The sequence below is a fragment of the Rhinolophus sinicus genome, linkage group LG10, assembly GCF_036562045.2.
Source record: "Rhinolophus sinicus isolate RSC01 linkage group LG10, ASM3656204v1, whole genome shotgun sequence".
In the NCBI taxonomy this organism is placed as follows: domain Eukaryota; kingdom Metazoa; phylum Chordata; class Mammalia; order Chiroptera; family Rhinolophidae; genus Rhinolophus; species Rhinolophus sinicus.
In genome coordinates this window covers 103,164,845-103,177,098 of record NC_133759.1, presented here as the reverse complement: position 1 = coordinate 103,177,098, position 12,254 = coordinate 103,164,845, and the positions used below count along the sequence as shown (strand labels likewise).

Here is a 12,254-nt window from a genome sequence, read left to right as displayed (position 1 = left end):
CGTGGGATTTGAGGATTCCTCCCTCACTCCTCGGATACCAGACAGCTTGGCCCTTAGCAACCTCACTTGAAACTTGGGAGTGTTAGAAGTCAAGGGGCAGGACTGGCAGGATCCCCAGGACCCAGCGTCAGGAGAGGCTGTTCCCCCAATAGGACAGATCATTCCTTTTGGAAAACTAAGCATTTTGACATTTTCTCCTCAGGAGGTAGCCCCACGGCTCTCTTCTGTCTAAGAAAGTGATAAAGTGAACCCAAGACAAGGGTGAGGGAAGAAGCCCCACTATGCATTTAAAACAAAACAAAACAAAACAAAACAAAACAAAACAAAACAAAACAAAACAAAACAAAACACACCAAGAAAACAATTCTGAAGGTGACCAGAAATGGCTCGTTCTGTGGCTGCCCGTCCACCTGGCACTCTCTCCCTCTCTTGTGCTGCATTCAGTCACCTAAGAATTCCTGCCAGCTTTGTTAGATTCCGAGCAGGCGTCACCCCCTGCCCTGCCTCCCACCCCCAGCCTCCTCCCATCCTCTCTCCATGCTTCCTCCTCTCACGAAATGCATGCCTTCCTACTCACTAATCCCCAGTCCTCGGGAGGCAGTAGAATGCAGTGGGGAAGTGCTGGGACCCCGGGGTCAGGCTGCCTGGTTCCAATTCCAGTGCACCTTGGGCGAAACGACCCAATCACTCTGTGAGCCTCAGTTTCTTCATGAGGAATAGGGAGCTGTCATGAGACTTAACGAAGTGAACACGTGGAAAGTGCTTAAAACAGTACCTGGCATATAGCATGTAAGCATTCAGGAAGTTATATTAGTTCTGCTCTCTGGCTTTTTGTTGTGGTTCAATAGAGAGGCTGTGTTTTCTAAATGTTCTCGGGGCCTACCAGGTGTTCAACAAAAGCCTGATGTCCAAATGCAGGAACGGTGTGAACGGAGGGGAAGAAAAAGGCTGTTTCTGATCAATCCTTCCAAACTCAGGGCTCGTCCTGCTTCCCTGACTCTCACAGCCTGAGGCTGTGCCCCTGACACTGCCCCCAGGTCTGGCCTGACATCCTGGGAGCCCCCCGGCCCAGCCCGTATCAGGGCTCTGAGCCCCCAAGACACCAGGCCAGGGTTGTTGAGTTAAGCTGCCCCTTCAGCTGAAGTCGTCAAGCAAGAAGCCAGGGGCCCCTTTCTTAGCTCAAGGCCTAGTCTCGTAGAGCGTCTCTCACTTCCCCAAAGGAATGACTGAAACTGAAAGCCCAGGGCCAGCCTGGGCGATGCTGCGGGAGTGAGGCTGATTCAGAGAGGACTCTCTCTCCTCTTTCTCCCATCACCACCATTCTCGTCCTCACCCAGGTACGCTTCGCTGAGCACCGCCTCTGTGCAGACCCAGTTCCCGGCACACAGGAATGGGTTAGACCTTCTCTGTCTTAAAGGAGCTCCCAGCACAGTAGGGGAGACAGGCCAGTAAGGAGGTAATTACTGTTCAGGTGCTCAGGGCCTGCAAGAGCCCCTAACCCAGCAGGGGGTGAGGGGGCATCAGGGAAGGCTTCCTGAGTGCTGACCATTTCTTCTATCCTTGGTCCTTTTTGGCAGGAGCCTCTGTGAGGAAACAACATCTGAAGATCACAGATGCCATTACTGTAAAGCAGCAAAACTCCCTCAATTCCCACACTCCCAGAGAGGGCTGTGCTCAGACGCCACTCTACCAATGGCGGCAGCAGCTTCATGGCAAACTCTGCCTGGGACTTTGGGACACTGTGCAGTATAAGCAGATTTGGACACGCCTGCCAGCTGCCAGCAGAGAAACCGGCAGAAGGACTATGCTCCGGGGACAGGAAGCAGCTGTAAGTCAGGCCCATTAACTTCCTTCTTCCTAGTGCACGTGGCAAAGGCAAGAAAGCCGGGCTGCTGGGAAATTTCCTTCTTACTCTCTTTGAATAGGCTCTTTCTACTTCCCTCTCAGGGAAGTTCCAACCTTCTGACCCCTTTGCCGTCCTCTGAACATACCATGCTTTCTCATGCACTCCTGCCCTCTTTTTTTATTAGCCTACTTAACATTTCTTTGTCTTTCAAATTTTAGCTGAGAGTCATCTCCTCCAGGAAGCCTTCCTTGACTTCATTCTCCAAGTCCAATTAAGAACTCTCTTGCTTCTTCAGCCATCAAACTTACAACGATCCTTATCAATAGCTTAGTCCCTAATTAGACTGTGGCCCCTTAGTGGACAGGATCTTTTATTTCTATCACCTGGACACTTAGCAGGAAATCAGGTCAGTCATAAGTGCTCAACACATGTTTGTTGTTGGGATGAATAAACAAAGAAGTAGGATGTTTGGAGGGCATTTCAATAACCGGCAGGGAGAGGAGGCTATCCAAATGCTCTCCAAATAGCACAGTGGTGAGGCCCTTGGACTCGAGCCAGACAGCCTGTATCTAAATTCTGGTTCTTCCTTTTAGTAGCTATGTGATTCTGAACAAATTACTTAACCTCTTCTTAAAGAGTTTCTTCAACTGAAAAAAATGAGGAAAATAAAACTGCATGCCCCACAGAGTTGTTATAAGAATTAAATGAGACAATGCCTTTAAAACACTTAGCATCAAGCCTAGTGCATAATAAGCCCCAATTAAATGTTAGTTATAATATTATTACCACTGCTATTATTATCAGTGGGTTGTTCTGCCTCAAAAAAATGTTTCACATTCACCTTAAATTCATAGCATTCAAATTCCAACCAATTTCTGCTATCCCCTTTTGAGGAAAGGGTTTTTTGTAACTGCATGAGTTAGTTGATGGCATGTGGCTTGGATAATTTAGAATGGGGGAGGGACATTAAGTCTCACACTGGGATTGAAGGGAGAGTTTTGCAAATGCAGGAATAAAATGACAACTAAGCTGAAAGTGAGCCAGCATGACTGCGCTCCCTGGCCCCTCGGAAGTAGGTTAAATGAGTGTCCTAAATCTCTCAGCCCGGTAATAAGCACTGCATAAGCAAGCCTTCTCTCTGCTTGCCTGTCCCTGGGTCCCAGGAGGGTGATAACAAAGGCACACAAGCTTGGCCTTGCTAACGGCCTTCTCTCAAAGAGAAAATGGCAAACTCTATCCGCAAATGAAACCAAGCTTCTGGGGCAGGGGAGAAGGGGAAGAAGCGGCGGGTAGAAGAAAGCCTCTTTTCAGAGGCAAGACAGGTTACTTGTTGCCATAGTCGATTTTGGAGGTGACTTTCTGCTTCAGTTCCTTCAGCTCATCCTTGGGCAGGGTTCCTGAGAGGAGCTGGGACCGCCACTCCATCAGGTCGTACATCATGGACTGCACCTGCAGGAAGCGCTCCTTCTTGCTGGCCTGGGAGACAGGAAGCAATCCACAGTCACGTGGGCCCAAGGTGCTGGGGCATGCACTGGGCAAACTGCGCCCATCTCAGGTGCGCGTGCGTGTTCAGGGCCATGGCTGAGCGTCCCTCCTGGTGCCCACCCTGCTACAAAAGGATTGGGTGGTGCTCTTGGTCTTTGACATGTTTCCCACTCACCCCCCACATCCAGGCCACAGGGGTTTCCCAAAAGCAAAAGTTAAAATCCCGATCACTTCTTGGTTAAAGAAAAGGTGATTTCTGATTCTTGTCCAAAAAGACACTTGAGCAGGAATACCATGAACATCTGCTATGAAGGGGAGCAGATTTTTGCCACCCCAAGATGTGTTTCTTTGGCATGAGGATTATTTGGAGCTAAAGGCAATCAAAAGCAAGCAGATCCAGGAAAAGCTCTTTACCTCCCCCTCAACTGCCTAAACTTGTATTGGAAAGGGAGCCTGTACCAGGAAGAGGGCTGTTACCAGAGATTCCTTTTACCTAAGAAACTTATCTGCATAGCAGGGCAACCTTTGTTTTCCTGACATCTCCTCTCCCTTCCTGTCAATGGCCTCCCTCCCCTTGGTATTCCCAGGTCCCTACTCCTTTCCTCAGCTCAGGATGTTATATAAGCCTCAATTACCTGGCTGCCTTTTGATTCTCATACCTTTGGGGCTCCCGTAGGTATGAAATTAAATTTGTTTTTCTCCTATTAAGCTGTCTTATATCAACTTAATTACTGAAGACCAACAACTAAAAAACCTAGAAGGGGAGAAGGGAAAATGTTTCCACCCCTACAACTGTGATGTAGGTCCCAGAGCTCGGGCCCTTGAAGGCTGGGAACCGAGGCCATTTCTCTGGTGATAAGGGCCCATTTCTCGGACAGTGTTTCCCCAAGTGTGACCTGTGTACAACCTGTAGAGCATAAAATGGCTTTTGGTGGCACAAAGGCACGCCATCAAATGACATGGGCCTCTGTGATGATTCTCTTCCACTCTCCTTCCATCTTTCAAAGAGAAGGAGAAAGTTGCAGTTTCATGATAATATATGTCTTTAAACCCTCTCACATTTCTTAATTTCTCTTTTTAACAAAGAGAGAGAGAAGGTTTTAGACTCAGAGCTTGTGATCGGTACTCTAGCAAGCAGTTAATGACCTTGTCTTGTTTGCAGTGTGTTTACTTGAATAATGTTTCAATGGTACCTTGTACTTTTGGCTTTCCATTTGGGAAGCACGTGTGATATAATAAAATATATTTTTGGTCTTTGTCCCTTGTTCTTGGCACAGAGCTCCTAAGACCCTTGGGACTTTCTGAGTGATAGGAGTGTCTTTCCTTATTCATAATGAGCCCCTTTGACCATACCTGAGTTTGTGCTGATGACAAGAATCCTGGTGGTCCCTGAGATAACCTGAGGATGGGGGCTGGGTACCAGAGGAACCAACCATGCGATTGGAGAGTGGGGATTTTCAGCCCCACTCTCCTCACCTCCCCAGCCCCCAACCTCTAGGGAGAGGAGAGGGGCTAGAGATTGAGCTCAATCACCAATGGCCAATGATTTCATCAATTGTGACAATGTAATAAAACTTTGATTAAAACTCTAGGTAACAAGGTTTGAGGAGCTTCCTAGATGGTGAATGTATCTGTAAGCTGAGAGTGCGGCATGCCAGAAGGCAGAGAAGCTCTGTCCCCACCCCACCTCAGAACACTGCACTGCTGTGTGTTTTCCGCTTGGCTGTTCCTGCCTTGCATCCTTTATAATAAAATAGTAACTCTGGATTACTAGTTTACAGCTTTTTCTGGAGCTCTGTGAGTTGTTGTAGGGAATTACAGAACTTGTGGTGGGGATGGGGAGGAATCGTGGGAACCCCTGAATTTGTACCGAGTTTGGACAGAAGTGCGTGTAACCTGGGAACCTGGGACTTGTGGCTGGGCATCTGAGGTGAGGGTAATCTTGCAGGACTGAGTCTGACCCTAACTCTGGGTGGTTGGTGATGGAACTGAACTGAATTGTAGGGCATCGGTTGGTGTCTGCTATTGTTGGAATGACACCGTTTGCTGTACAGTTCCTTACGGGAATTAAAATTTAAGTTTACTAAAAACGGGGCCGACTTAGGTAGTAAATAACTATCACACAGGTGGTATGTAGACAAGGTGAGACTCATGAAGATGACACTGGAATACTGGAAGTTTAAAGATCTTTTTACTGGGGTGAAGAGCACGACGGGCTTGCTGTCCAAAGATTTCTCAAGGGACCGTGCCAGGCTTCCATAGTGCGTGCGCATGCCAGGTGCTAAGAGGGGCAGTGGAGGTGAGGAATTAACCACTTGAGCCTCAAGTCTACTGTTTGCCCCGCGAAACTTTCCTAACAACTCTGGGGGAACTTATGGAATTGGATGTGGCAATTACCATATGTTATGAAATCTCCACGTGGGAGTCCACATTTATGACTGTAAAAGTAAGTCTACAAATAGGGTGCATATGCCAGCAGGTGTGCACTGTGCTGTAACAAATACGCAGTGAGCCTTGGTTGACATTTTCACTCTGCTTAATGGTTTTCTTAGCTAATTGCTTTCATTGGGAACCTTAGAAGCATCAAAGGAGGACTTAAAATTAGATTTGCTTCAATACAGGGAGAGCACATGTAAAATTCGTTCTTTGTTTTTCCAGGGTCAAAGCTTCCTCATAGATCTGAGGACAAAAGTCATTAGTTAATTAACGTATGAGAACAGTATTTCTCAAGGTGTTATAAACAGACCCCCGAAATCAAAATCCCCTGAGTTTATTAAAATGCAGAGCCCCAAGGAAGGAAGTTTTATTTTTAACAGCTCTCAAGGTGATTCTTAAAAATACTCAAGTCTGACAACTTTCATACTAGTTTAAAAGCAGAAGGCCCACACCAGACCCCATTTGTTAAGGCTCTGTCAATAGCTCGTTGTGTGGCTTTGAGAAAGTCACCTAACCTCTCTGGGCCTTGATGTTTTCGTACAGTTTATTCTACTGTGTCACTGAATCCACCTTGCCCTTCCTGCTCAAGGCTAAATTCCAAATTTAAACCAAACCAAGACGCCAGAAGCCTCCCTCCCAGGGAGATGGGTTTTGAGTCTTACCACATAGAGCTGTTTCCAGATGCTGCCCCATTCCCAGAGTGTTGTCGTCACTTCTTGTGCCAGAGGAATTTCTGCAGGAATGATGTTCTCAATATTTCTATTTAAGGTGGAAGAGAATATGGTATGAAACTGATACCCAGATGCTAACAAGACAAAATGCTGGCAAATTTGCATGAAGGTACAGCTGCTGAGGGGGGCCTTGCTGTCCTCCTGAGACTAAACTGCCTCAACAGCCATGCCAATTACAATATGCAAATGATGGGGACTTCCTTTTTAATGCACTCCTTCACTGGGGTGGACCCTTCAAGCTCATTATTCAGGATTAATCTAATTAGTACAGTTCAAAGGCAGTTGCCAGTGAAAAGTCAGATTCTCCAAACGTACTAATACCCCCTCAGCATCAGATCTGAACACAAATCAATTTGGATTAGATCTCCCATCAAGTGAGGGAAAGGAGACACACAAATAAACACAGCACGAAGATGCTGAGCGTCCTTCACATCTGCCAAGTCATGTTTTCAAAGCAGACAGGACAGAGACAGCCATAAGCCACAGCAGGGTAAGTCTGGTGGTGAATGGCAAATACCTTCTTTTCTCAATTGTCACTTCCTTGAGATGGATAAAGGATTTAGGAAACACGCCCTGTTGGAAATAAGATAACATACATAACATAACATAAAATACAACAGAATGACATATCCCTACAGAAATAACAGACCCCATGTCTCCATGATTTTTTCCAAAAAACCACTGGCTGGTAAAACTCTCAAACTTGAAAGACACAAAGCAGAGCAGGGGGTGGCTTCGAAATCCATGCTTTTAGGTCTAGCTCCCATCCATTTCTCCTTTGGTTGTCCTACTTCCCACAGTAGCGCTAGATTCCTAAGGACTCGCCGGCCCCATTGTGGGTACTCATCCCATGTGCAGGTCACGGATGCTTGAAGGACCCGCTCGGAGCGACATGAGGCGCTCTGCCTCTCCCCTCCTGCCCAATTCCAGGACAGCAGTCCCCCTTCAGCCCTGAACAGCTGGAAAGGTCCAGTCCTGAAGCAACAGCATCCCTGGTTGCACGTGGGCTAGTTTGATCCGAGACCTTTTTCTCCCTCGATTTGTTCTATTGTTCTTTAGAGAGCTAAATAGGATTGGACCTCACAACCCATCAGGTCAGGGAGGAAGGAAGGGGCATCTGTTATTTCCTTTCTCCACAAGCTTGGCTCAGTTAACAAGAAAACTGTATCAATTACTTGGAAATTCCTTCATAAATTCAACCAGGGTGCCCACGGGGGACATACGGCCACTGCACTAGATACCAGGGGAGCTAAGGGGCAAAGCAGGTGCCTGCTCTCACGGAGACCATGGTGCAATGAGAAGTTGGGACAAGTGACCTCCCCAAGGGCAGAGATGGGCCCTGTCCTTTCTCTGTCATGATGGATACATAGGTGAGGAAATGATGAATGTCCCAAACAGCTCTAAATGAAGGCAGTAGAAGAAAAATGTCCAATGAAAAAATGCACACTTCCCTGGGGACACAAGCGAGAGCGAAATCAATGTGACTGGCATAGCAGGAAACGTTTCAGGGAGAAGAAAGCTCTGCAGGTTGGCTTCAAAGAATAAGTGAAAGAAGGGAGTGGAGGCCCAGTGTGGACCAAGGTATGCAGTTGGGCAAGCACAGAACACAGGAGGGAGGAGTTTGCTGAGGAGTAACCATGGCAGGCAACTGCCCAGAGGGGCCGTGGTGACAGGGCCATGGAAACATTTGCAGGACTGTCCCAAAGAAAAACAAATCAACCTTACCTGTAACATTTTGTGCTTTAGGAGGTATCCCTTATACCAGTCTGCAAAGAGAAAACAAAGAAACGCGTCTCTCATCGATTCTTACAAGTCTGCTGCTGCTTTTTTTGTTGTTGTTCCATTTATTTGTTTGTTATTAACTAGCAAAAGAGACTATGGCAAATTGCTTTAGACCTCAGGTATAGATCAAAGTCTGGAAGCCCCTGGGCTTCAACCATCTGTTGAATTGGTTGCCAACATGTCCAAAAAGCATCTTAAAATACCAGAATTTCACATAAAAACGCAACTCTCCTCCTTCTTTTGTACAAACAGGAAGTCCAGCAGTGGTGGCCAGCGCTCCCTGGCGGCCACAGTCAGCTGGCGGTAAGGAGCAGCTGGTCCCACGCACCAGCCTCTCCCCAGCGCTTCACCTATTTCCATCACCTGCCTGGGTCCTGTGTTCATGTGGATATTTTCAACCTCTGTCTTAAAGACATAGAAAGGCTGAGGGGTTTGGCAAACATCCTCAAATGATATCCCAGTGCTAACAGCAACAAATGGTGTCTAAACTGTGATCTGCAAAACAGACAAGTTCAGGGATGGGCAAAAGGATGGGAATTTTAAGAGTCTTCTTTTTGCAGGAATATTAAAAATGATTCCATTAACAGAAATCCAAATTACACCTAGCCCTTGGACAAAATGAGCCTCCGTGTAGCAAGTATTGATGACAATAATGAGCCCGCTGGCCTTTGAAATGATTCAAGCACAGCCAAGGGGTGGCATTTGTCATCTCTGTAAATACAAACTGTCTGTTGGGAGCCTCATTAGTAAACCCTCATTACCGGGCTGACAGATTGGAGACAAAATGTGTTCTCAACAGACATACGTGCAAGCCCCCAAACAAACAACTTAAAATGCAAAGTCACCCCTCACAGTCATGACACAGCTTGAGGGTCAGGTCCTAAAAAAGTTCTAAAGCAACAGCAGCCCGTGGTGGCTCCTATTTCGAGAGACTGAAAGAGAGCGGAAGGAGAAAAGGAGAGAACAGACAAAAGAAAGAATTGGAGGTTGGAGAGAAAGATTCTCAGGCTTGAGATAAAGTACTATTCAAAGCACTTTTCACATATGGAGCCGATTCACAAGAATCGTATGAGATAGAAACCGACCTTATCCTGTTTTATAGAAGAGTGGCCTGTCTGAGGCACAGAGAAGTTAAGAAACTTGACTAGGTTCACACAGCTAGTGACAGTGTCCGGATTTGAATGTAAGCAGTCATCATACCGAGCTTCCTGTTTAATGGAGGGAGGAGCATGGTGGTATCCTCATATTCTCATTTTCCCAGCATCTGAATCCCCAAAACTACATCTCCACGAAGCTACTTTCCAGTGGGGGAAAACTTGCTACTTCATGAAGCATTGCATCCTATTTTCTAATAATTCATCTGTAACTATTGGTAATAATTAACCATTAACAATAGTGCTTCTCCTTTCTGAGTGCTTGCTGTGTGCCAGGAACTCTGGTAAAGTTTTTTGTTTTCCTTTTTTAAAATTACAAATTAATCTCCACAGCAATCCTATAAAGGAGGTATTATTGCTGCCTCAGTTCTGCAAATGAACACAGAGAAGCACGGAGAGCTTAAGCAACTTGCTCATGGTCACACACCTAGTAAGTGACACAGCTAAGATTTACACCCAAGCCTCTGACTCCAGAAATGACACTCTACAACACTGCGCTATAACAAGCTCCACTATTTACAGTTCTTCCTCATCCCACCAACTAGATAAAAGAGCGTGTTTGTAATATCAGCTACCATTTATTGATCGCTTAATGCATGCAAAGCTGTATGCTAAGTGTTACACAGGCATTTTCTCATTCAGTCCTCATATCAATACTGTGAGCCAGGTATTATCATTCCCACTCTATCGGTGAAGAAATTGAGATTCAAGTCAACTGATGTGCTGGGCCCAATCACATAGCCAGGGTCCAAGGGCATGTCTGTGTGGCTTCGACGCCAGCCCTCAAAGCTGTTCCACCACACTGGCCCCCTTGAGGTGAGCACAAAGACAGATAATATGCTCTTAGAGCACAAAAACGTACAGATAAGAATCTATCAGTTGCAAAGACCCGAATCCACTTTGATGGCCAAGGCCACCAAAATTCACCATAAAGTAGGAAATCAATCAAGGGCCCAATAGCCCCGCCCAAAGCTCACGCCTACATCTGCATCTCCATCCCGTCCCAGGGGCTCCATCAGGACATCCTAGTTAGTCCAGGGACTTTATCTGCTCCAGCCCTGGAGCCTCTGTAACGTGTGCACAATCTGTGCACACTGGGCTAGTGCTTTCAGAAATAAACCACCGTGATTCTTGATGAGAAGGGCTTCCAAGCACCTTCCCCTGCTCGCTGATGATAACCCATGGACGAACCACTTCGGGGCTGTCCTCAGGACTTTTGCTGACATCCTCGCCCTGTTGGCTCACTGACCTCCTGAAGTCAGCTACCTAATCTGGTCAGCTGTCAGCTAGATCCAGCTTTACGCCAAGATCCGACCAGGCAGATAACAGCAGCTGGCACACAGAGCAAAATCCACGACGCCAGGAACCATGATCAAATGCAGGTTCAGTGTGACACGGCGCTTACGCTGTCCCAGAACTTGCCCTGGGGCTCAACACCCACTCCAAAGAAATAATAGCAAGGGTGTTTTTTAATAGCCCTTATTTAAATAATCTTTAATATTATTCAATAGTTAATATTTAATTATTAAATATATAATATTAATTACTTAATTATTTAATAGTTAACTAATAGCAAGTGTATGCCAATCCTACACTTGGCATAAGCACTTTTTCTAAAATTGAAAACAAAGTTCATCCTGGGGGAAGATGAGAAAAGAGAAATTTTTTTTACCATCCTTCTGGAAATTATACTCCAATTGTCCTCCCTTTCCACACCCCAAATACCAAAATGAGATGTACCTAAATTCTCTAATCACCTAGGAGTCGCGGGTGCTGGGGAGAGGGAGCAGAGATTAAAAATACCCCAGAACATCAAAAAAGAATGTACTGTCTAGAGATCCAGGCCTTGCTCTGCCAGCTCCCAGAGGCATGATCTTTGGTTATGCCACCCAAGCCTCAGTGTTTTCGTCTGTAAAATGAGGGAAATAACACTTACCCCACAGGGTTGTTGCAAAAACTATTTTTTTAAACAGGATTATGAAGGTAAACATGTCTGGTAAAGGTACAAAACCTTGGAGGGGAAAAAAACACCCCAATGTCAAGATGTCTCACCTACAGTATGACAAAAAGACAAGAATGGAATGAGAGGGGCAGGGTTTCAACTGCATCTAAACTTGTTTCTTACAAAAATGTCTAAAGTCAACATGGGAACATGTTAATATTTATCTGAGTGGCAAGGGCCTGGGTGTCTAATACTTTCCTGATTGATTGAAATATCAAATAATATTAAGCTCAAACAAAAGCTGGCACCTGTCAGTGGCTAAGAGTACGAGGTCTGGAATCAAAGCTTGGCTTTGAATCAAGATCTACAACTTATTATCTGTGTGATCTTAGAAAAAAGCCCATGTTCTTCCTACTTTTTGTTTGTTTGTTTGTTTTTGAGGGAGGGGAGATTGAAAAATTTGAAAAGTACAAGGAAAGTAACCATTACTCACATTCATACCACCTAAAATAAATCATTGCTAATATTCGGAGGTATGCACTTCAAATCATCAAGACTATACTATTTTTGTCTAAAATTGACATGTGCTGTTCTAAAGAGTTTAAACTAAGCAGTAAAGCACAAACATAAAAGCTGAAATTATCGTCTGGAATCTCATTACCCAGAAAAAGAAAACCACTGTTAACATCCTTCCAGTCTGCACACGAAATGACACACTGTTACATAGATAAAATACCATTTTTAAGTGCTTTCATAAAAATCAGAATAAAGATACCATGTAAATACAACTCTCAAACTTAATCTGACTTGTATTTGACAGAAGAAAAAGAAATCAAGTGAAATTGAAGGAAATGTTGAAACTTCAATTAAGTATTTCT

The 12,254-nt window shown here is 45.4% G+C and overlaps 1 protein-coding gene across 1 annotated transcript in view; it reads right to left on the bottom strand.

Annotated features, from left to right (window-relative positions):
• The window catches only part of DOCK2 (dedicator of cytokinesis 2), a 362,053-nt gene that overhangs the window by 328,137 nt on the left and 21,662 nt on the right, over window positions 1-12,254 (bottom strand). The window contains exons 3-6 of the mRNA XM_019741000.2: window positions 8,224-8,264; window positions 7,016-7,071; window positions 6,430-6,526; window positions 3,174-3,322 (exon numbers count right to left, since the gene is read on the bottom strand). Coding sequence (XP_019596559.2) covers window positions 3,174-3,322; window positions 6,430-6,526; window positions 7,016-7,071; window positions 8,224-8,264 — 343 coding nt within the window. The remainder of the gene's footprint in view (window positions 1-3,173; window positions 3,323-6,429; window positions 6,527-7,015; window positions 7,072-8,223; window positions 8,265-12,254) is intronic.